We start from the raw sequence: 25,771 nt of genomic DNA, 5'->3' as shown, positions 1-25,771 counted from the left end.
GCTGCATATAGCCCTGAAAGAGGGCATGCTTCAGGTAAGACGAATTGAAACGCAAAGGGAGTCTCTCTAGAAATTGCTTGAACGGGGCAATGGGTTGTGCAAGCAGCTCAAGCTGCAGAGGGAAATGGTCCGACAGGGCATATTGCTGCAATACTTTTATTTCGAGCAGCTCAGGAAGAAAATCATCATTCTGCATGATATATATACGATCCAATCTCGACCATGTTGTGGCATACTGGGCAGAGTGGAAAGTAAACCCTGTAGAGGACGGGTGTAACCAGGACCAGAGATCTTGCTTGAGGACGTCAAGAGCCAACACCTGCCACATACGACTTTCCGGCGTATCCATCACCGAATGCTCCGATGTGGACTGGGAGGAATCCACACACATATTGAAATCCCCCATGAAGAAGCCCCGTCTACCAAGCGCCAAGGAGGCCTGCAAAGTTTGCCAAAGCGCCCGACGAGATATGGAATCATTCGGAGCATAGAGGCCAAGTAGCCATAAGATTTCGCCTTCGAATATAATTTCAATCACCAAAAAACGGCCATGAACATCATTTTTAATCAGAACAGGCTGATATTTGTCATGGACAATCATGAGCACACCCGAATAATGCATGGCCTGTGACCCAGCATAAAACAGTCTAAAGCCCTGGCAATCTACCACTTTTCCGGCTTCATCGTGACTCTTGTGCTCAACAGCGCACAGGACATCCCACTGATTTTCATGCAACACAGTCCACATAGCATGTTGCTTGTGGCGAGAACAAATTCCACGCACATTCCACGTGGCGATTTTCATGTATACTCCAAGCAAAATCAGGTGCGAGGCACTGCTTGCCTCGATTGGACTTTGTCAGCGAGCATGTCTAGGACTCCCTCGTCCAAGAAATCTGCCAACACTGCAAAAGAGTTCTGCGGACCAGATTTGGAAGTAGACGGCATATCTGCTGGCTTTGGGATGGACCGGGGATAACGACGGTCCCACGGGGTAATAACATTACCTCTGGTATCAAATGCGAGCTTCGCAGAGGGACCCTTAGAACGATCCGAAGACATTTTCCTAGCGGACTGATACCGGGGGCCAGAGGAAACCATAGCAGGAGCCGAGCGCTCAGCCGACTGCATTTCCTTCCTTCGCATGTATGTACGCATGGAATCTTGAGATGTAGTAGGCACATTGTTCTGCATGGCCGCAACAACCCTGTTGCCTTTTTTTGCACCTACTTCCACCCAATTATTGGCGCTAGAATCCAGACCCGCAACCTGTTGTTTACCTTTGGCCAAAGCTTGGGGCTGATGAGTAGCATCCAGTGATGGAGCATCACACACCATCTCCTCCATGGGCGGCACAGCATGGCCATTATGGGAAGTGTGTTGCTGTTCCGGGCACTCGGCCATAAAGTGCCCCAATTGTCCACAGGAGAAGCAATGCCCTGCAAAATTGCCCCATTTCAATCGAAAGTGTAACGGGTGCATGCCAGGGCAATTGAGGCGTAACCAGGCAGGCCTTTTTCTTGCAGTGTCCCATAGCATACACAAGCGGTTGCGATTCACAGCCCGGAGACTGGGAGGGACCAGAACAGTGCCCACAGCGGCCATAGCATCCTTCAATAGCGGCCAATAAACAGCCGGACAGTTTTCCACCTCGACCCAAACCGGGCATTCACGTTGCAGCAGACGCTGAAAATCTGCCATTGGACGCCATGGAACCACATGAACCAATCGGCGTTCAAAAAACAAAGGCAGTTTCGACAGGAGAGCAGCACGGTGCGTCTCTGATTTTAACAGGACCTCAAAAAAACCCCGGGAGCCAATAAAAATCTCTTCAACACAGTCCCCTTGCAGCAGATGTTGCAACCACTGGCGAATACGGGAAAGCAACGGGATTCGACCAGTGAAGAAAAGTATCACAGCGCGATCATAGAATACCGAAAAGGAGCGTAGAACCGTTTTTGGGTCCACGGTGGCATCCAGCACATCGTCAGGTGCAGAGTCGGAAAAGGCTTCCTGATTATGTTGAACATAATCGCCCAGCAAAGTGTTTGCAAATTCCAGCAAGTGTTCCCAGTCCACTTCCTGAGAGTCCACCGAATCCGAAGCAACCTGGGCATAGGACCGATCCTGAGAAACGCCTATCTCTTCCGAAGCATGCTTGGTACGTTTCCCCGCAGGCTGGATGTCAGGACCAGGGGGCATCTCTTCATTGCATGGAACCATATCCTCGGGTTCCTCCGCATCAGAATCCGGGCCCAGTGCTGCCACTGTTTGATCTATGAAGTCCAGATCCAAACCAGCCATCGTAGATGATGATTTGCTCTCGAATGAGGACTGACCCTCTGTTTTGCCGTCTCTCTCGCTTTCCCTTTTTCCTGTACCGAGGCGCTGTCCAGGGGTGCACTCAGCAAGGAGAGCTAATGAAAACCGAGGTTTACCTGTCTCCGTGCAGGGGCAGACAGGCGAAACACAGGCCGGGCGGTCTCCACAGCAGGACGGGACAGGCTGGGATGTCGGTTAGGGGTCCGTCGGCAGCGTCCGGGAACAGGGCGTTAGGAGGATGCTATCCTGAACAGGGCAACAGCGAGAGGGCAGCTGGGCGTTGACAGGGCGGCCGGAACAGAAGATGCGAGCTCCAGGGGCAGGGCAACTGCTCCCGCCGGCTCCAGGAGCTGGACTGCCTGACGACGGCACCAGGGATGATGGTGGTGACGAACTCGAACGCCTGGCGAACAGGGGCGACGACGCGCCTGAGGCAAACGCGGGGTGGCGACAGGTAGGGTTTTGCAGGCGGCGGCTGGCAGGGAACTCGGCTCAGTCGTGCGCGCGGGGTCCCGTGGACGGGCTGATCAACGTCAGGCAGTGGTCAGTCAGGGCGCGGACCAGGGTGAGCTTGGGCGAACGGGCGCAGGCAGGCGCGACCAGGCGTGAAGTGGGGCGGACAACGGGCAGACGAAGGCGGGCAAAAACGGCAGGAACTAGGGCGGACGAAGGCGAGCAGAAACGGCGCGAAGCAGGGCGGCCTGGTTCGAACAAGCGTGGGCAGGTCAGGGACGAACGACGACAGGATGTGCAACGCACCTGCGAGTCGCGACAGGCGCCGAAACGATAGGCGCAGCATCAACAGTTGCAGAGACGGGCTGATCGCTCGCTCCCCGCCATCGCTCCCTTTGCCCTCTCTTCTCTCTCTCTCTCTCTCTCTCTCTCTCTCTCTCTCTCTCTCTCTCTCTCTCTCTCTCTCTCTGCGTGTACAGATCAGTGGGCACACTGTCCACGACACTGCCGCTAAGAGCTGGGCGCCTCTACAATCTCTCTCTCTCTCTCTCTCTCTCTCTCTCTCTCTCTCTCTCTCTCTCTCTCTCTTCGTAAAAGGTAATTGTATTAATTACGAAAAAAATACAAGATTACTGGATTACAAGATACATGATGACACAAGGCCATCATGTGAAGAGCTCTCTCTCTCTCTCTCTCTCTCTCTCTCTCTCTCTCTCTCTCTCTCTCTCATTGTATCACCTAGGACTTTTCTTTAAGTTGCCTTTCATTTATATTTATTATTTGCTTCTAAACTACTATATCACCATACAGATGATTGTAACTCCTAGTCTCATAAGGTCATATTGGCCTTTCATAGACATTAATAAACAATTTCATTTTGTTTCCCAGCTACTAATGTTTTCCTTTTAGGCAATTTTCACTTTTTCGGCTAAAAATAGATGTCCACAGAAAATGTGGCTAAAAATAGGGCCATTGCTTAGCCCCCAAAATCATACTAATAGCCTAAGGTTTGAAATTCTGATAAACCTTTTGGGTTTCTCTCTCTCTCATTGTATCACCTAGGACTTTTCTTTAAGTTGCCTTTCATTTATATTTATTATTTGCTTCTAAACTACTATATCACCATACAGATGATTGTAACTCCTAGTCTCATAAGGTCATATTGGCCTTTCATAGACATTAATAAACCATTTCATTTTGTTTCCCAGCTACTAATGTTTTCCTTTTAGGCAATTTTCACTTTTTCGGCTAAAAATAGATGTCCACAGAAAATGTGGCTAAAAATAGGGCCATTGTTTAGCCCCCAAAATCATACTGATAGCCTAAGGTTTGAAATTCTGATAAACCTTTTGGGTTTTTGTCACCTGAGAAGATTGTATGGAACTATGTTAAAGCATGCTAAAAGATACCTCTTTGTCACAAAACAGTGGTAAAAATTTCAAGGGAGGTGCTTGAAAACACACACAGACAGACACACACACAGCCCTTTGCAATCACACTCGTAAAGGAACAAGGTTGGTACTTAACATACCCACATGTCCAGTGGCACACATTCTCGGTGGAGTTACGATTGAATAGTGTATTTTCTTGCCACTCAGACCACGCTGGATTTCCCTGAATGGAATGCCAAATCTTCAGGACATACATTTCCAATGTTATAAAGCACTCAAGTTCACATCTTCTTACACCTTACAATGCATTCATGTCACACTAGCAAAATCAAGTACCTATATGTTTGCAAAGATAAAAAGAAATCAAATTCACATCCTCTTACACCTTACAGCCCAATCATATTACACTAGCAAAATCAATAACCTGTAAGTGAGCTTGAATGTCTAGATTGTTGTTTGCAGCCTGAACCAGTCGATTAGCAATCCTTGTTAGGTGGCCAATGTTACCTAGCCTTGGAGATGCCTTACTGGGTGCCAGAAATGTAGGCTGTCAAAAATGACAGTACTCAGAATTGGCTTCAGTTAAAAGCATACCATCATCATGTCAGTGACACAATGTTGAACCAGTTATTTCAGAATCATGTAGAAGGATCTCATACTTGACCAAGTCCTTAGAAAGTAAACTACTACAATCCACTTGCATTTTCGATTCCTCCTTGATGTACGAGGAGAACCACTTATATATCGTGAAATGCCTTCTCTTTTTGAAAAGAAAAAAATCTCTCGAAACCTAGGCTGGGACCTAATAAGTATTGGAAGCTCCTCCCTTGCCTTGCACTCACTTTAGTGGTTCAAGTTTGCTGTTATCAATTTAATAAACCTCATCATCTAAACAAAGGTCAACATCAAAGACCCAGGTTGCACATCACACTTCATGGATCACAGCCCAACAGGAAGAATCAGCAACAAGTGCAAGCATGAAATAGCTCTTGTGCTTTTATAGTCAGGAATTTCTAAAGCTTTCTCTGATAGTTTAAAACCAAACCACACTTATGAAAGCTCTTCTGCTTTTATAGTCAGGAATTTCTAACGCTTTCTCTGATAGTTTAAAACGAAACCACAGTTAAATTCGTCATTTAATTAGGATAGAGAAGAGAGAGCAGGTAATAAAAACATACCTTGCTTTGTAGGGGAGCAAAAGGGTTGGCATCAACCTCCAAAATCTGCTTGACCAAATCACATTCCAACAAGAGGTGATTTATGAGCAGCTTACTATTGCTTTCAATGCATGAATTGATAATGTTCTCAATGTGATGATGAAGCAGATTATTAAAGGGGTATCTGCAGAGCAAATTAAAGAAGTCATTTAAAACAGATCCAGCAGACCATGTCGATTGCTGCAGTAACCTTCTTTTGAAGATTCTAGATAAACTTTAAACTAGATCAGGTCACCTACTCAAAAAACAACTTCAAGACAGTCTGAATCGCACCAAGCCGAACTAACTCCTTCCTAGCTTCTTCATTGTTGGTTTGTAGCAAAACGGCAAGAAACTCAATGATCTGTCAACCATAAAAATGGATGGCATCCATTAACTTTTGCCCGGATACTCTTTGCTTGAGTTATCATATAAACATCAAAAATCAATAATACTAAAGGCCCAAAACAAATCCACATAATATGATGCTCCTTGATCTGAATGCTGCATCGTAATGATCACCAGTATTAAGTTGGAATAAACATGTACAAATACACCATTTTTCTTCCTGCACATTTATAAGCATTTATTCTGACATCCTGGCACGATCATGCACTAGTAACAAGGGGGTACTATACCTCAAATGCACAATGTTCCTCCATGCTCCAAGTTAGCTTGTCACGGGAAACAAATACCTTATCTAGAGACTCACATACCTTTGTATTTACAGTTCTAGCAATTCAATTTGCCTCATGATCTTTGATAGCATTGTGGACTAGCTTCCTGAGGCTGTACTTCACCCTCAAATCATAGCCTGATTGTCTTCCAGGCCTCCTCTTCTCTGAGGTTGAAATAAAAATCTTGGAGCTTTGACACCACCAATCAAGGGTTTGATAGGGACATCTTTTCCATTTATGAACTTCTTAAGATCTTTTGTTTATGTAAACATCTCCACAGCCTAGACAAATTTCAGATAGAAATTTCTCCAATTGCTTGTAATACTTGTCTCCTATATCCCTTTAGGATGAAGCTTCCACGAAATCCAATATAAAAATATACCAATTCTTCAACAGCTCAACATATAAAATCATAAACAAGAAGCTCATTAAAGGGTAGCAATAAGAGCACCATTACTTATTGGGCTTGCAAATTGAAAAGAAAATAAAGGACCTGTACTGTGGTCTGATATTAAGTCCATGGGAATCAGTTATCTCTGTTGATCTCAAATTCCGAAGTCACACTAAGGAACTGATTTTTTCTGGAGAGACAATTCTTACCAAGGAAGAAAATAACTCAAAGAGCTTTAATCGAGACTACTTACTAAAATTACAACACCTCAAATTAGTCAACGCATGATCATTCATCCAACATATCATACTAACAATGGGCCTGCATGCTTTGTTGTTGTCAGATCAATGAAACATATTTCAAATATGAGGAATTCTATCTATATCTTCAAAACTCCAGACTTTGAAACACATAGTAAACAAAGGAGAGGGGGGGGCTTCTTTTCTCAACTTGGAGGTTCTCAGCTCTATTTCATGTCTCGGTTTCTTAACTTATTGAGGGTGCATAAAACAATCAGTGTACCTTCAAACGATGTGTCCCAAGGGGTGGGCGAAGCTCTCCATACGTTGTTGGTAATATAGTCTCCTCTTCCAAAATATTGAGTAACTTCAATAGGTCACCTGCAGTCCAAACGCACACATGTGCACATGCACACTCTTAAGCTAAACGAAGCGCATTTCACATTAAGCATTACCTAGCTCATTTAAACAGACCCAAAACTCAAAACTCCATACTGAAAAGAGTTTGTGTCCCATAAGAAAACTCCCACAGTTTGGTTGGTTCATCGTCTATAAATCGATAGTGTGCTCAGTCACCTAGCATCCCAATCATTCAGTTCAGCCTGCCCCATCCAGTCTTCATCACTCATTGGCTGCCAGCTCCATGACCAACTGCTGCCACCTGTCTTCTATAACTTGGCGCCTTCTTTCCAGCTGTCGCCTTGTCTACAGGATGTTCCCACATGTGGCCTTCTGCACCAGCCTGCTGACATCAGTATCCTGCACAACTCACAACCAGTCTGCCTACTATGTTTTGCTGTTTACAGCTCTCACCTGGCTGCTGGACATCATCTCATTCCCGATGGACCGCTTCCTCAACTGCCTCCAGCTCCTAACACCCTATTCCTAGCTGCTGCCCTGGTTTCCCGCCACATGGACAGCTTCATTTTCAGGCCTGATCAATCACCAGCTGTGACAGCTCCGAGAGGCCAAAGTCTGCTCAGATACACTCCTACAAGCTGTGTTCCTGCTGCCTGCCCACTCCTCTCAGCTCCAACTGATCATTACAGCACTTCGGATCCATCTCCAGTGGACATCGCCTCCAACATCTCCCTCAGCCTGCTCCCACAAGAGCCACAGCTGTTGGACAGCTCTGCCTTTGAGCATTCTATGCAGCCATTCATTTACTTTAAGCATTCATAAAGTTTCTTCAGAGTTATCATTTTCTCTGTTTTGTGTTTTTGTGTTATAGTCTGAATTATTGTGTTTTGATCATGTTCATGCATTCTCTGTTTTCTCAATGCAAACCCTACCACATCTTTACATGGTATTAAATCCAGTGCTCTTCTAAAGAGTATCATACAACTATTGTGGAGGCCTGATTTGTGCAAGATACACAAGTGACATGTAGCCAATTCACAACCGCTGAGAAACCTTCCTCTTTGGAAGCTATGGTGTCTTCTTAGGATTCTCCTTCATTGGAGGCCTTGAGGACGCATTATGGCCTCAATTGTGGTGGTGATGGTGGTTTTTGGGGGCTTCTTCTTTTGCAGATGTAAGGCAGACAGTGGACAACAAGTTTAGATTATTCGTGTGTATCAAATACCCGAGCTACACTCTATCCTTAAATCATTCTCCCAAAGGACATGTGCAAGAGTCGAAGTTTAATGGTTAGGATGGCCACCTCTCAACTTAGGAAGAATGTAACCACATTCAAAACAATTAGCCAACCTTTGTCCTCATCACAACCATGCCCAATGTCAAGTTCATACAATCCCTTTGCTTTACATGAAACAAAACCCTTCTCTATCACTACCATGGAGACCATGACCAGTACATGTTAATATCCATAGAGGTAGGCATATCTACAGGTACACATGATACAATACCATAGCTTACACTTGCATTCCACATCTGCATCAAGCACAACAAGATCAAGATCTTTTGTTTCCATTTCTAGTACATTTTATTTTTCAGTTCCACATGTTAGCTACCAACAAGTGAATGCCACTCTAACCTTAGTACATCATTATTGGGAATATCACCTACAACTATCGTTAAGGCTTGGGGTGTGCGAGATACACGGGCAACACGTATCCAACCCACCATGGCTTAAATACCTTCCTCTTGGGAAGCTATGATGTCTTCCTAGGTTTCTCCTTCACAAGAAGCCTTCCAAAGGCATTATGCCCTCAACAAGGGGGACAACACATCATCTCCTTCTTCTATAGATGTAGGTTGGATGAGAGACAAGGGGTCCAAAGAATTTATCCATATCCAATACCCCAACTACACTCCTCTATGCTTAAATGGTTCTCCAAAAGAAGTGTGCATTGATCATAGTCCGATAGTCAAGATGGTCACCTCTCCACTCAGTGAGGATATACAACATTCCAAGCAACTAGAGAACCTTTGCCTTACTCACAGCCACACCTAGTGTCAGGTTCGTATAATTCCTTTAATTTATATGAAGCAAAGTCCTTCTCTATTACTACTAGTGTGCAAGATTCAGATCTCAATCACAATGGAGACCATGACCAATATGAGTATGTTAATGTCCGTAGAGAAGGCTCTAGAGGCAAATGTACGTCTACAAGTACATCTAATATAATGCATTCTATTCCATATAAGCATGTTGTCAGTTTCCATGCATCGCAATACCCTCCCATCCCTTCCTCCTCTCTTGATCACTTAGACTCTCTTTCCTTTTCTTTTAATTTCCTAGACTTAAATTTCACATTTGCATCAAGCACAATAAGATTAGGATCTTCCATTTTTGTCCCTAGGACATTTTCTTTTTCAATTCTATACATTAGCTACCAACAAGTGAATGCCATTGTGCACCCCTATAAACCATTATCGACAATCTCACCCAATACAGACCATAACTTAAGTGTTACACATAGTTGTCAAGTACGAAAGGTACGATATAGTATGGTATGATAAAATACAGCACTTCATAGGGCAATAAGAAACAAGGGGCACGCAAGTGCCACTATTGCGATAAGCCAGGCCACTACATCAATGAGTGTAGAAAGCGCATAGCCAAGGAGAAGGAGTCAAGGATATCTTTTTCTAATACACCTTCTACTGCTACTGAGTCCGCATCCTTTGTTGCATATAGGGACTATTGTTTTTACACATGCAGTTATGTGTCTTCTTGGGTTGATAGAGCATTTAGCTCTACTGCACATGCAAGCACATGGTTTTTTGATAGTGATGCTTCCAAGCACATCACATCTCACAGAGATTTGTTTGCTTTGTTACTACAGCCCCACTTGGCAAGTCTGTACAGTGTGCCAACAATGCATCATACCCTGTTAGAGGTATTGGGGAGATTGTGTTGACAGCCATTGATGGCTCTATTCTCCGCTTGCAGGATGCCTTGTTTGTGCCAAGTATAAAGAAGAATTTATCTATTTCTTCTTTGGTAAGGTGCGGTTTGCAGGTCACCTTGATGATAATAGATACATGGTGAGAGATAAGAAACAGATGACTTTGGTTTTGACTGGCACTCTATGTCATGGGTTATATGAGTTGGATGCTTTTTCAGTTGATGAGTTGGTCTATTTAGTGTCCACTCTTAATTCTACTATGTCACAGGTAGAGTTATGGCATGCTCACATGGGGCATGTAAACTATGATAGCTTGATGCTTTTGCAGCGTACATAGATGCTTAACAGTTTACCTCTCTTGAAGAGACCTCCTGAACACTCATGCGAGGGATGTATTTTGGGAAAAATGCATTGTTTTTTGTTTCCTCGTGATGTTGCTTTTAAAGCAACAGCCAAATTACAAATTGTGTACTCAGATGTATGTGGCCGTATGCAAACAAAGTCATTGGGTGGTTGTTACTATTTTGTCACTTTCATTGATGACTTTACTAGTTTCTGTTGGTCTACTCTTTAGTGAAAAAGTGAGAAGTGTATAATGCATTTTTGGCTTTTGCAGCACTTGTTGAAAATCAATCTGACTGCAAGGTGAAGATTCTCCATTCGGATGGAGGGGAGGAATACATGTCCTCCATGCTGAATTCGTTTTTGAAGTAGAAGGGCATTGTTTATCAGTATACTACCGCTTATACTCCACAACAGAATGGGGTTTTTAGAGAGGAATCGGTCACTCATGGAGATGGCCAAATGTATGCTGAAAGCAAAGAGCTTGCCACAATTTGTGGATGGAAGCAGTTATATGTGCTTGCCATGTCTTGAATAGGTGCCCCACGAAGGCATTAAAGAATGTCACGCCTTTTGAGCTTGGGACAGCCGAAAACCTTCTGCTGAGCATTTTCATACTTTTGGGTGTCTTGCATATGCACACATTCCCAAGGTACTCAAGAAGAAGTTGGATAACAAGGCTGTTAAATGCATTTTTGTGCGGTACAACAATGAGAGCAAAGGATATAGATTATATGATCATGTCTCTAAAAAGGTATTTGTCAATAGGAATGTGGTTTTCGATGAAAAATCAGAATTATCCCTTGCTGATTTTGACACATATCAAGCTGCCACTGACGTATTAGAAGGGCTGCTGCCCATTTCTTTCGGTGATACAAGTGGAGCTTCAGCAAGTGAACTTAATCTTCAGCCAGCTGCTCCATTAGGTAATGCAAAAAATCAGCTCATGGCTGATTTGAATTTTTAGCAAGGTGCTGAATTGAAATTCAACAAGAGCTTGTACATAGTCAGGAGGCTAGACAAATGCCTACATGGTATTTGCAAACTATGAATGATAGTCATTTGGATGCTCATATTGCTGGTCATACTAGAAGGCAAGCTCATATGCATGATGGTGCGCATACCATGGAGCTTGTTATGGCAGCAAATTCATTTGATGATGAGGAGCGTGAATGTTTTGAGGATGCACAACATAGTGTGCATTGGATGGCAACAATGCAAGCTAAGTTTGATTCCATCATAAAGAATCAAACATGGGATTTAGTGTCTTTGCCTATTGGGAAGAAAGCCATTGGTACGAAGTGGGTCTATAAGCTGAAAAGGAATACACATGGATCCATTGACAAATATAAGGCCAGGCTTGTGGCCAAGGGCTACGCACAGAAGAAAGGCATTGACTATGAGGAGACATTTACTCCTACCTCTTGCATGACTACCATTAGGTCTATGGTTGCTTTGGCTGCCCATTATGGATGGACTGTGCATCAGCTTGATATAAAGACTATATTTTTACATGGGGATCTTCAAGAAGAAGTGTATGTACAGCAGCCCATTGGTTTTGCAATTGAGGGATCCGAATACTTGATTTGTAAGCTCCTCGAGCTTGGTATGGAAAGATTGATGCCTTTTTACTCAGCCAAGGGTTCATAAACAACTCATCAGACTCTATCCTTTAAGTATATAAAGAGGGGGGATCCTTCCTGGTCATATGTCTATATGTTGATGATCTTTTGCTTACTAGGACACATGCTGATCAGATTTCAGCATTCAAACAAAATTTGCCGCAAACTTTTGAAATGTCAAATTTGGGGCCTTTACACTATTATTTAGGCATTCAGTTCATTCATGATGCTAAAGGCATTGAATTATCACAATTGAGATACATTGGTAAACTTCTTGAGAGGTTTGGCTTATAGGATTGCAAGCTAGGTTTGTACACCAATGGAACCTGGACTGAAGTTGTCATTGCATGATGGCAATGACTTGTTTGATATCCATGCATATGCTCCAGCAGTTGGATGTCTTGACTCTTATCTACCTATGCAACACAAGGCCGCACATATAGTTTGCAGTTTCAGCACTGAGTAGATATATACATCAACTACCCATGTCACATGCAAGGTATTAGGACTCTTGGATTGCTTTATACCAAGGGGGGACCACTGCATTTACATGCTTATAGTGATTCTTCTCACTCCACTAGTGGCAATTGTTTCTTTCTTGGCTCATCTTGCATCTCTTGGCTTAGCAAGAAACAATCCACTGTTGCCACATCGTTATGAATACAAGGCAGCTTTCACTACCACAGTTGAATGCATATGGCTTAGATGCTTGTTAGCTGACTTGGATGTATCTGTCCCGAAGCCTACTCCTTTGTTCACTGATAGTCAAAGTGCCATTGCAATGATAAGGAATCCATTGTTTCATGCACGCACGAAACACATTGAGATCCATTATTACTTTGTCAGAGAGAGGCTACATGCATGTAATATCAGTCTTGTCTACTGCCCTACTACCAGTAATGTAGCAAACATCTTCACCAAAGCTCTTCCTCCTAACAAATTTAAAGCATTTCACAATGCTTTAAATTTAATCTCCTTTGGTGGATAACCCTTGTATTTTGATCACTCCTCACTCCAGGGGGGTTTCTTGGGTTTGACTCACGCCTACACTCACATAGGAGTGTCGGTGATCTTCAGTAGGACAGTAGGGCACTTTTTGCTCTCCGTACGAGAGGTTTTTTTCCCCAGATTGATTCCCTTTATTTTATGTGTCTATATTACACAGTTTTAGGCACTTACCATGTTTCACACACTTCAGGTGTACACACCCTCTTACAACCCTTTAAGGGTTGTACTTTGTACTTGCATCTTACACTTCAAATAATTGTATTGGGTGTCGTACTCTCACACTCTACACTGTCTACTCCACTCTCAGCTAAGCTTCAATCTCTTCTTGCTCTCATAGAGAAATGCTGAGATTTCCTAAGAAGGGGTTTGAGAAGGTGAAAGAAAGCCAAGATGAGAGAGAAAATTGTTTATCTTTGCAAGAAAATCCTAGAATCTGTAGGATGCTTGCTCCAATCTGCATTTAATGGAGTCACCTACTGCCAAGCACCTCCAAAATGTTGTCACCTAATGACCAATGTTATTACCAGTCCCTGGAAGCTGTCTCCCTGCTGTCCCCTGCCTACTAAGGCCCGAGATAGCTGTCTTCTACAGAAAATTACTATTCTTTGATCACAAAATGGACCAGCATCTCCCTCTCTCTCTCCCCTACACTGTAAAGTGACTGAAAGGCTCAAACCCAACCACCAAAAACGTTTTCTCAAATTGCATGGCATTTTTGCGAAGTGGCAGCCTTCTAAACCCATTTTTCAACATTATCCAACCATTTAATTGATCTTCAAACTTAAATAATCTTGAAATTAAATTTCAATCCTTCCAACCCTTTCCAAAAATTAAATGTGATCATCCATAATTAAATTGGCTAAAACATTTGCAACCTAGAGTAGTCCCCAACCTTTGTTGACCCTTAAAAGGTAACTAAAGGGCAAACACAAGCAAAAATAGTGTGTGTGAGGGTTGGCGATAGCAATAGAGGTTTAAATACAGCAAACGGATGGTCACCACGCAACAAATAGCAACATGGACGAAGTCGCCAGCCAATTGGAGAATTAGAGAGAGAAATGGCAGCAATCTTGCGAAGGTTAGATGGTGAGTAAATAATGGCCGAAATCTGCAAACAAGGATAATGAACCTATACCAAAGTGATGTAGACTAAATGGGGCAGCATGTCTATTTATAGATGAGGATGGGCACTCCCGAATTAGGGTTTCATAGAAAATCTCTCGAATTGCGTATTGTTTTAGGATTTCTCATTAAACAAGTATGTTTTGGGGAAATTTAAGAGGGTAATTAGCATGTAATACCCAAGTTTTTCCAAGGCATCCCATCCCAAAGCAACCAAGGCATCGGACAAAGGTTGCATGGTGGCTGCTCAATGGCATATCAAGACTACAAAGGCAAGTAGTCACCCCACAGATGACAAGGCATCAGACAAAGGGTACTTATCGGCTGCCCAATGGCCTACCAAGTCTTACAAAGATGGATGGAACCACAAAGAACTTTCTTTTTTGGGCAAAAGTTTATAAAGGTGATTTGAGATGGTTTGCGGTCAATTAAGTAATTGTATCATACGGGAGAATGAGAAGGGATAGTTAGGTCCAACCCATCACAAAACAGACAAGCTACCTATCCACTTGAGGGTATCGATGATCAGGAAAGGGTGATGAAGTAATATTGGTGTGGTGTATAAACCACTGGCGGAAACAACATAGGATCCGTCTAGTGGTCCTTTGCACAAGGAGTATGCTACATACTGTGAAAAGCTCATGTAATAGATGCCACTTGAGTGATGTCCCTCATGGGAAAGATGTTCACTTGTCCAAGAACCCTTTACAAAGATGATGAAATCATGCAATGCAAAAGGACAAGGTACAACACCAACAAGGATAGCAATCCCCTCTCAACCTTGGATGTTAATGATAAAGGAGAAAGAGAAGCCAGATGTCAATCTTCGTGTGGTACCAAGAACCATGAAGCAAGAAAGCAATCCAACTCGAAGAACAAGATAGAAGCCACCACTATGATAGCATCAAGAGAGATGCTACATGATCCGACTCAAGAGCGGAAGCCACCATCCTGGTAGAATAGCAAAACTCCTAGGATGATAAAACCATAAATGAAACAACGTGCATCCCAAGTCTCTAGCCCGGGTAGAACTACCACAAACATGCATGTTAGCCCTATGTTGAAAACAAAACCCTACAAAAGAGAGAAAGATCTGCAAGCATAGAGCTCAATAGTGAGAAGCCCCAAAAACAAAACAAAACTGAAATGAAAAGCTAACTGAATGAATAGTGCAATGATAAAAATGTCTGTGTGTGAGAGAAAATGCAACAAAAGTCTTAAGAATGAAAATCCAAGGACAAAATCTTATGGACCCAACTCAATAGCCTAAAGACCTAAGAGTTAAAAGATGGAGAAAATTTAAGGATGTTACCACCATTGTGTATACCCACTCGCAAGTCTCTGCCAATGAAACTCCTAACCAGGTAAGTGAATGTGAAATGGATGCATGAAGTGCAATGGGATCGGTACTCACAAAGCACTTAGACAACCCCTCAAGAGTAGAGAAGAATGGCCGCTGAGCTTATCTCCATGCCACATGTCCAGCAATTTGTGGCCAAAGGAGTAGATGGGGTAGCAACAAGAGGCATAACCCCACTGGACTAGCTAACCGGAGTCGAGACAAGTCATAGCAGTTTGCAAAAGTTTCTTAGGAGGGAGACCCTAGGCCTTAGTATGACACTTCTCTTCCACATGGCCACATCTCTGGCAATGTATACGTATTTTTCTTAGGAGTTATTGCCAAATGGGTTTTGTTTCCTTGGGTTTGTTTGAAGAAGAGGAGTCACCCTTAGTTTGGCTTGCCTTCACTCCTACAAGTTCTTGCCACTGCTGGTTTTACCTTAAAAAAGAAGATGCAACTAGCCCTCTCTACGAGTAAGTATGTGTTGAGGATTTCTTGTGGACTTCGTCGTGCAACCTTGCGTGATACAAGAACTAGCACCTAAACTCGTAGCAGGTTGGCAATCTACGTACTAAGACAATGCACTAGATAATGGAAGTATTTTCGACACACTTGTTCAAGAAGACCATCATCTGATCATCGTCTAACTTCAAAAAGCCACCGGTGGCAAACTCAACGAGTAATTGCCAATATTCGGCCAACTTGACTGTCACATGATCCCCTTCCTTAATGAAAAACTCTAACGATACGTCGAGTGCGATCCTTTGTTGCATAGCGGTAAATGAGATGACTCCAATGCTTGGATGCGAGGAGAAAATGTTGTAATTGAGAGTGGTGTGAGCTGATCAAGGGTACGGCATAAGCTCTAGACCAACAATAAGATCCCAAAGTCCTTGAGATTCAAGCACTTGATGCATGAAGTTGACCAAGTGGTGAAATTTGACACATTAAAACAAGTCTTATTTGAAAAGGTATTCTTGGTCTTGCAACAAGAGTGGTAGTGCTACGAGATAGATAAGGTATGTAATGAAGGTAGGGTGGATAGGTTGGGAGAGTGGAATAAGTGAAAATATGCTCTAAACACAAAAAGCATGAAACCAATCATACGATACAATTAGGTATAGGAGGGCTAGGGTAACTCAGAGACAGTGAACACAATGAATAATAAAATGAATGAATAATTAATATATAGTGCTCATGCAGCAAACACACTACGAAGTGAATAATGAACCTCCAACTCTGATATCTCTGGGATCAAGGTAGAGGCTATGAGCTGTGGAGTGTATCGTACTCTGAACGGATCCAAGATTGAAGAGCAAAGGTAGCCTCCGACTGTAGAACACCAACAAACACAGTCAAGGAAGGTTGGATCTGATGCAAACGGCCCTATAAAAGAGAGAAATACTAAAAACGCAGGTACCTGAAGAGGGAGAAAATCCGCACAGCAACTATTAGATGCAAATGTATATAAGAGAGGTGAGACAATGTCAAGCGGCAGCCAGAAACTGCAAATGCAGCATTCAGAGGAGAGAGAAAATCCCGACAACAACAGACAATATGTGACGACAGTATCCAACAGTGAGCGACAGTACCCAACTATAGGTGACAGCTCCACATGCCCAGTGACAGCAGCAAACGTATGCACAAGGCTGGAATTAGATGCCAGATGGTAGCAAGTGGCGGGTGGAAGCTCTCACTGCAATGTCCTCTGTGAACAGGGTGTGAACAACACAATTATGATTTCTAAAACTTGCAAAAATGAGATTCAGGGAGAGTAGCGGCCTGCATGCTATTTATAGAAAGTTTGAGACACTAAAATTAGGTTTTTTTATGTGAAACGCAATAACTCTCTAGGATCATACTTCTTTTTAAAATAACAGGATTTCTTCATTAAATAAGCATATTTTTGGGTTGTTTAAGTCAAGCCAATGCATTTTTAGCTCAATACCTTCTCTCAAGTCCAAAACAAAGCCATGAGAAATAAGCTCTTAGCTCTTAACATATATATTCTTTTACCCCAGAGCGTCCCACCCCAAAGCAACCAGGGCATCAAGCAAAGGACAGAGATTGACTACCCAGTGACCTACCAAAACTACAGAGGCAATGGTTATCTTACCAAGAGAGCCCAAGTGATCACCCCAGAGAGATCAAGGCATCAGACCAAGGGTGTGTGTTGGCTGCGCAAGGGCCTACCAAGGCCTGCAAACATAGGTGGAATCAACAATGGACTTTGTGATTTTTATTTTTTGAAGGGTTATTTGTGTGATGTTTTTTTCCAACAAATTTAGCATTAAGTGATAGATTCAAATGAGTTTTTATCCTATCAAGTCATTGTGCCCTGAAGTATGAGAAAATAAGGATGGGTAGTCCCATGACCTTCAGAAAAAGCAGAACAATCCCACATACTACTAGCAAAAGTGTATAGGGATATCTAAGTGTGTGTGTATGTGTGCCAATCATATGAAGAGTATCTAAAGAGAACAATAAAACAGGTAAGCAAGCAAAACCAACGGCGCCAATATGCAACCATAGAAAAAAGAATATCTTTGGAGATTGCCATGTGTAATGCAACGATTATGGTTGTTTATAGTCGACCACTCCAAGGGTGACTGAAAAGAAATAAATATGAATAGATGCATGTTTACATGACCAAAATACAAATGCATAGGGTAATGCAAAGGAAAATGCAAATATTGAGGCTCATGCAAAATGCGATGCAAGGGTGCTACTTGCACAGTGCCCTCATAGAGAAATTGTTTACTTGCCCAAGCGCCCTTTTACAATCATGTCATCTCAACAATGTGGATAAAGTTACAAATGCCCATAATACTACAATACATAAGAAATAAATTTCGAAAAGTAAAAAGGTATAAACATAATCACGCTCACTATCAAGAGAAGGAAATAGCCCCTCTCAAACTGGAAGGAAAATAAGAGGGAAACAGTATCTCGCCATCAATCTAAAGAAGTAGAGGAGGGTGTATCCAAGCCAATCCACAGTAACAGATACTGTAAAACCGGCCGGTTGACCATCTTGGTTAAAATATCTCAAATGTTGTCACTTGACCATACAAACTCTAGGTGAATAATGCCTAGCTCAAACGGTTCTCTGGTGAAATAATAGTGAACCACCACGTGTCATATCCAAGGGGAGATGATAGGATTACCCCCAAGGACAATGGCACTCTACTTGTCACAATAGACAACTATAAGCAACTTGCAAGGAAACTGAAGCGCAGCCAATAAGTTTCTCAAATAGATGGCCTCTGTAGTGCCATCAAAGAGAGTCTAATACTCTGCTTCGACCGTAGAAGCTGCCACCATCTCCTACTCACGGCTGACCCAAGAGATAGTTGTTGTACCTAAGGTATAGAGATAGCCCCCATGAGAACGTCAGGTATCAAAATCTCCCACCCAGTCATAATTAGTATACCCCTGCAAGCATAAACCATGTCCATAAGTTAGCCCAAAATTATAGGTATATCTTAAATATCTTAATGCACGACAATCCAATGAGACATTCTACGTACATTAAAATACTGACTTAGCAAACTAACAAAGAATGCAAGATCTAGTCTACTATGAATCAACCAAAGTAATTTTCTTACAACAGAACAATCGGTACCACTATCAAAAGGTAGACTTGAGATATCCTTGTACAGATGGACAGTGAGATCTAGAGGCTTTCCCACTAGACGTATTTGATCAATGCAATATTGTTCCACTAGTTGTAGGGGATACTTTTGCTGTGACAGAAAGATACTTTACTTAGATCTAATAATCTCTACTCCCAACAAATAAGATAACAATCCTAAGTCTGTCATCTCAAAGGTAGCATAAAGTTGTGCCTTAATTTCTGTGAGAGCTACACAATCTCAGCTAATGAATAGTATATCATCAACATATAGCACAATATAGCTAATCCTCACGCCAGTGGTGTGCACATATAGATTAAGATAATAGGGGATAACATGGTATCCATGAGTCCGTAAAAACTCGTCCATCCTGTAGACCGTGGCGCTTGTTACGCCCAAAAACAGCTTTCCACAAGCAAAATACCATATCAATCCGGCCAGCAAAAGAAAAGCTGGGTCTACTCCACATAGACTCTTCTCCAAATAATTATTGAAAAATGTACTTTTGATGTCCATTTGATAGATCAAAGAACCAAAGCAAGCGGCAAGCGCAAGCAACAAACGAAATGACGTCAACCGAGCAGTAGGTACGATGGTTTCTTCATGGTCAATGCCATCCTTTTACCTGAAACCTTGCACTACAAGGCAAGCCTTGTATTTCTCTAAAATACCATCAGCCTTTAGCTTGCTCCTAAAGATCCACTATCTCAATGACCTGCTTGTGACTAGGACGATCCACGAGGATCCAAGTCTCAATGTTAACAACCACAATAATAACAAGTCAATGAGGTCTTACGGCCACAAGACTGTCCACGTGATTGAGAGTTACATTGTTGAGAGTCTCTCCCACGGCGAGCATTACTACTCTTACCATTATTGTCTCTAACTATCGAAGTATGAGAGGTGCAAGAAGCATCGACATTCTTTTTGTTAAACTCTTTAATCAAGAATACACCCTCTACATCCTACAAGAGAGGTGCCAGAGGTGTGCTCCTACCATTATTCCAAAGGTGCTCATCAAGCCTTGATGCGAAGAACATAAAATGTGTCATGTTTAGAACAGTATGGTTCCTACACTCTACGGCTCCTTTCTGCATAGGGGAGTTGGTAGAGGTGAGTTGGCGTGCAATGTCCTGATCCTGTAGAAACTCAGAAAACTTGTAGGAGGTAAATTCGCCACCAAAATCACTCCTCATAGTACCCACACGACAACCAGTCTAGTTATGAACCAAGAGCACCCAAGCACTGAAATAAGTGAAAGAATCGAACTTGAGCTTGACGAAATACACCCACATGTATCTGGAGAAATCATTCGCGGTAGTCAAAAACTGCAAACGCAGCATTCAAAGAAGAGAGAAATCCTAGCAATAGTAGACAACAGGTGGCAACAGCAACAAACACGTGCAGAAGGCTAAAATCAGACACCAAATGGTAGCAAGTGGCTGGCAGAAGCTCTGACCGCAATGTCCTGCATAAACGGTGTTGGGAATAGGCTCACTGTGCCTTTTACAGTGTTCGCGTGTAAACGTACCCTTACACTCTTCTACTTTATATATATTATCAAAACCTAAAAAGTGGTACACTCATCTTTGTACCGTACATCAAGTGTGTCGTGCTCACTCTCCTCTCTAATGCTCTCTACTCTCTGTGTAATATCTGACTCGCTCGCCCTCAACTCACTCAATCAAGATCCGTCAAGCTCCATCAAACTGGTATCACAGCTAGTAACAGGCGTTAGGACGCGGGAAGGGTGAGCAGGACGAGTTGCAAGTGTCACAGGCAAGCAGGAGTTGGAGGTGTTGAAGGGACAGCAACCACGACCAGTCGCCACAAGACTCGCACGGGTCTACCAATCCACGGTGGCTAGGTGACAATGGGACGCCACAAGACTGGCAAGCGGCGACCAGTCCACGGAGGCCACACAACGACAGGACGACAATCAACCTTTTTTTTCTAAAATATCTTTTTTCTTCCCCCCTTCTCTACCGAGAGTCAACACGCAAAGGTACAAAGTGAAATTTTACCCAAGAAAATTGGGGCTTTTCTCCAATTTGGGAATCTCACTCAATGAGGGACAAGACAATACGACTTAGAAATTGCACATTGGGTGCACATCTGCCCGAGAAAATTTGGGGATTCTAAAATTTTAGTGGAATTTCTTCAATTTTACTAAAATGTGTACACTCTGAATCCAAAAATTTGGGGCTTTTGCAAAATCCCTCCAATCTATGCAACAAATGTATGGTACATGCACTTGGGTACATGTATTAATGCAATCTGGACAGATTACCCTCTAAAAATTTGGGGATTTTGATCTAAATTGTCAAATTTGTGCCCAAGAATGCCTTTAGAGCAAAAATCGCAATGAAACTTTGGGGATGTCACATGTAACTAGTGGCTTGGTCTCTAAATGTGTCAATAATTGCTTGACGAGGGCAGCAAAAGACATCCTTTTAACTCTCAAAATCTATTTGCAGATCTGAAATTTCTGCAATCTTGGGATTTTCTCACTACTGCTGGGTACTTTTATGTACCTGGTTACTTGAGCCACATTTGGGCTCATCTTTGATGAATGGTTAGTCAATTTGGGACTGCAAATTATGGCTGGAAACAGTGACACCAATAATCCTTTGCACATTAAGAAGCTTGAGCGTGCACATAGTTTTGCAATTTGGCAATAACAATGCTACAATGTCTTGGTGGAGAAGAAACATGTAAAGCCCATCAAAACAAAGGGAATCAAACCAACAGACATGGAACAAGATGAGTGGGATGACTTGGAGGAGCTTCCTCGCTCTACCATTGAGCTCTCAATGTCAAACAATTTACTCTTTAACATTGAGAAGCTGAATTCAACATATGCAATGTGGCAAAGGCTTGAAGAATTGTATGCTCAGAAAAGTGCAACCAGCAAGGTTTATTGGCTGAAAAAACAAATGGACTTTCGCATGAAAGAAGCTACAGCCATGTCTGTACATTTGAATGAGTTTGCCTCAATTTTCAGTCAGTTGATTGCTTTGGATTTCCATATTGACGAAGAGTTCAAAGCTACTTTCTTGCTATGTACTTTGCTTGAAAGTTGGGATACTTTCAGGACAGCTTTGAGTAATTCGAATGCTCAATTGTTATACACTGATGTGAAGAGTAGACATGAAACTCATACAAATGGATGTAAAAACTGTCAGAGTGCAGCGGTGCGGAAGCGTAGGACTGAGAGAGAGAGAACGCAAAGATAGAAGAGAGAGAAAGAGACAGTGGAAGATGAAGATCTGCTGTATAAAGTCTCCTGAATACAAAGATATGCAGATATATACACGGGCGCAGTGCGCTGAACTGCGTGTCTCCACCTCGACGATGCAACCTGCTGTTCACCTCGAAGTCCGCTGCAGTCTGCACTATCTCCTGTCTGAAATCTGCGAACAGAGACAGAATCTGCGCGTGTCCCCATCTGAAGATCCAAAGCCAGGAGGCTACTCAACATAGATCTCCTCCTTCAAATCACCATTGAGGACGGCCGACTTCACATCCAACTAGTAAACAAGCCATCTCCTATGGCCAGCCAAAGCAAGAACAGCTCTAATGGTCGCCATACGAGCTGTGGGGGCAAAAGTATCATGACAGTCAATCCTTGGGCGCTGTGCAAAACCTTTAGCAACGAGGCGAGCCTTGTGCTTATCCAAAGAACGGTCGCTAAGGGATTTGGTCTTGAAGACCCACTTGACGCCAATCACCTTCTTATTCGGGGGGCGGGGCACGAGTGACCAAGTGCCATTCCTCTCAATAGCCTCCAATTCGGCTTCCATAGCTTTCTTCTATGGTGCGGACTATAAAGCCTCCTTCACGGAGGTGGGCTCTTGATCCTGCATAACACGGGTCATCAAACAATAGTTAGAGCAAACAAGCTCCGTAGAATGTGCCTGGTGCCGCAATGACCGCCGCGGACCATCCTGCGGTCCCCACTCCTCAGGAACACCCTCGATCCCTAAATCACGGAGTGTGTCACGGGCCCAACGAGGAGGAGGCCGAACCTCCCCTCCTCTCTCTCCATCAGCAGAAGACTCTGGAATATCCACCGGTGGTAACTCCTCTGAGATGACCGGTGGAACAGTAGACTCTGTGTCAGAAACAGAATCATAATCAAAAGGCACGGGCTCCAGTGGAACTGTAGAAGGAGCCCAACTCTCCTCTGGATCTCCAAGAACGGGATGCTCCTCAACCGTTGAGATAGCCGGAACCTCCACAAACCGCACATCGCGGCTAGTGTACACATCCCGCTTGACGGGATCATACAATCGATAGCCTTGGGACTGGGAGCTGTAGCCAACAAATACCTGTCTTCGGGAAGCTGCCTTAAATTTATCATGGTGAGCCTTGGGAATGTGAACATAGGCATCACACCCAAAGACCCGGAAGTAACAAAAATCTGGCTTCGTCCCAAAATAAGCCTCAAACGGGGTCATCCCTTCCACGGCCGAAGTAGGGGATCGATTAAGGATGTGGACGGCAGTAGCCACAGCCTCGGCCCACAGAACCTGAGGGGTTTGTCGGTGCTCCATCATGGTGCGCGCCATCTCGATCACACTGCGGTTCTTCCATTCAAGAATGCCATTTTCTTGAGGAGTGTTGGTATTGGCAAACTCCTGGTGAATTCCTTTATCTGCACAAAACCGAGCAAACTCATTAGAAACAAATTCACCGCCCTTGTCGGATCGCAGGGTCTTCAACTTCCGGCCCGATCGGTTCTCCTCAAAGAGAAGCCAATCCTTGAAGTGTGAGAAAGCTTCTGACTTTAATGCCAAAAAGTAGGCCCATGTCATCCTGCTGTAGTCATCCACGATCAGCATGAAGTAGAGCTCCCACGCAAGGACTCATTCCTCATAGGACCACATAGATCCGTAGATACAAGCTCCATCGGTGAAGTAGACCGCCGCGAAGCTGTGTGGGGAATGGCATCCCTATGCTGCTTCCCTCGAATGCAGGAGACACATGGCTGCTGGCTCACCACTATATCCGGCAACCCTCGAACAAGCTATCCACGTGACGCCCTCCGAAGATAATCATAGTTCAGATGACCAAACCGAGCATGCCATAACTCTAACTGTGACTGAGAGGTAAGAAGAAGAGTAGAGAGGGCGGTGGAAGACTTCAGTTTATAAATGCCGTTCTCCTCATGTCCGGATGAGAGAACCTTCCTCGATCCACGATCAAGGACTCGCACCGTAGTACTGTCAAACTCCACCAAAAGGCCAAGGGAGCAAATCTTATGAACTGAAAGGAGATGGTACCCTAAGCCTGGTACATGTAAAACCTCTGAGGTATGGGTACCACCTCGTCCATCGGGAATAAGCTGCATCTTACCCCGACCTACAATAGATACTGAAGAGCTGTCTCCAATGAGAATCTGCCCACGCGAGGGTCGCAACTGGGCAACACCATCTGATGAAGGAGTCGTGTGCCGTGAGGCACCACTATCAACGATCTACTCTCGAGCTTGGGGAGCCGTCATCGCAGCATCAGAAGCATTCGATGAAGCGTCCTCAATGACAGCTAGATGAAGAAATGCAGTTGATGAGGGTGCAGCCACCACTCCAGAATCCTTGGTGTCCTTCTTGTCTTTGTCAGGGCAATCCTTCTTCCAATGGCCAGTCTTTCCACAAATATGGCATGTGGAGTCTTTGTCCTTGTCCTTCTCCTTGTTCTTCTTGGACTTGTTATCCCTCTTCTTCTTCTTTTGGTCCTTCCCCTTCTTCTGAGAGGCTTGACTTGTCAGCGCCTCCGACTTGGAAGCATTCTGTCCCTTTAACTGTTCCTCTTGGTCCAAGACCATAGGAACCAACTCTTCCCACCGAAGAGTAGACTCTCGCCCCGAAGCAATAAGGGCAGAGTAGAATGTACCGAATCGTGGCGGCAACTGGGACAAAAGTGTGATTGCCATGTCTTCGGAGGAAATCGGCTTCCCCGCATTCTGAACCTGCTCCCGCAGCGAAGAAGACTTGTTTACGGACAAGGTCCGCATCTGTACCTCCAAAGAAACCCGCTTCAAAAGGGTCATCCGATTGTACATCTGATCAAGCTCCAGCCATATCCCCCGAGCCACCGTCAAGTGCTCGATGTGAGCGATCACGGCTGTAGTACATGATAGAAAGAGAAAGAAACGAATCTTGGCATTCAGTTTGTCCCAATGAGACTGAGCCTTGGCCAACTCCGCACGAGCATCGGAAGAGAGTTTGGACTCATCTCTTACCGAGGGCCAGTCGATCTCCTCTTGTACCAGCTCCGCCAAATCATAGGACTCAAGGATGGCCAACATCATGACGAGCCAAATGCGGTAGTTGTCGCCGTCGAGCTTCTGATCTGCAGGAAGAGCCGATAAGACAGGCACCTTCCGGTCCATAATCGACTGGAACTCCAAGTCAATCTCTGTAGACATCTTCACCTGTAATGCCTTCACAAACGCAAAAGCAGCCCCCTCTGACTGGGAAAACTCAGCCTGCTAAGGCTCTTCCGCGTCCTGAACCTTCTTCACCTGCCGGAGGCGATGAAAAAGCAAAACCTGCACTTGTAGGCTGAAAACTCAAACTTCCTCCGCGTCAAACAGCAGTAAACAGCAGCAAATCCACCACCTGGACTCCTTTCCTGCGCGCCCACACTCGCTTCAGCCTTGTTCCAAGGCGCAGCCCTCCTGTCCGCCCTTAAACGCAAAAAACCACAAATTTG

At 43.8% G+C, this 25,771-nt stretch overlaps 1 protein-coding gene across 6 annotated transcripts in view; it reads right to left on the bottom strand.

Annotated features, from left to right (window-relative positions):
* Window positions 1-25,771, bottom strand: part of LOC148027597 (uncharacterized) — a 212,603-nt gene that overhangs the window by 73,517 nt on the left and 113,315 nt on the right. For all 6 annotated transcript variants that reach the window (XR_015692610.1, XR_015692611.1, XM_087689309.1 and 3 more), the window contains 5 exons: window positions 6,953-7,050; window positions 5,623-5,726; window positions 5,345-5,507; window positions 4,591-4,713; window positions 4,307-4,389 (listed from right to left, as the gene is read on the bottom strand). Coding sequence is in view for 4 of the 6 variants with exons in the window: in XM_087689309.1 (XP_087545435.1) it covers window positions 4,307-4,389; window positions 4,591-4,713; window positions 5,345-5,507; window positions 5,623-5,726; window positions 6,953-7,050 (571 nt within the window). In the remaining 2 variants the exon portion in view is untranslated. The remainder of the gene's footprint in view (window positions 1-4,306; window positions 4,390-4,590; window positions 4,714-5,344; window positions 5,508-5,622; window positions 5,727-6,952; window positions 7,051-25,771) is intronic.

The sequence above is a fragment of the Lygodium microphyllum genome, chromosome 12, assembly GCF_053477565.2.
Source record: "Lygodium microphyllum isolate KBCC chromosome 12, Lygodium_microphyllum_v1.1.10, whole genome shotgun sequence".
Classification (NCBI taxonomy): Eukaryota; Viridiplantae; Streptophyta; class Polypodiopsida; order Schizaeales; family Lygodiaceae; genus Lygodium; species Lygodium microphyllum.
This window is presented reverse-complemented; position numbering and strand designations above follow the sequence as displayed.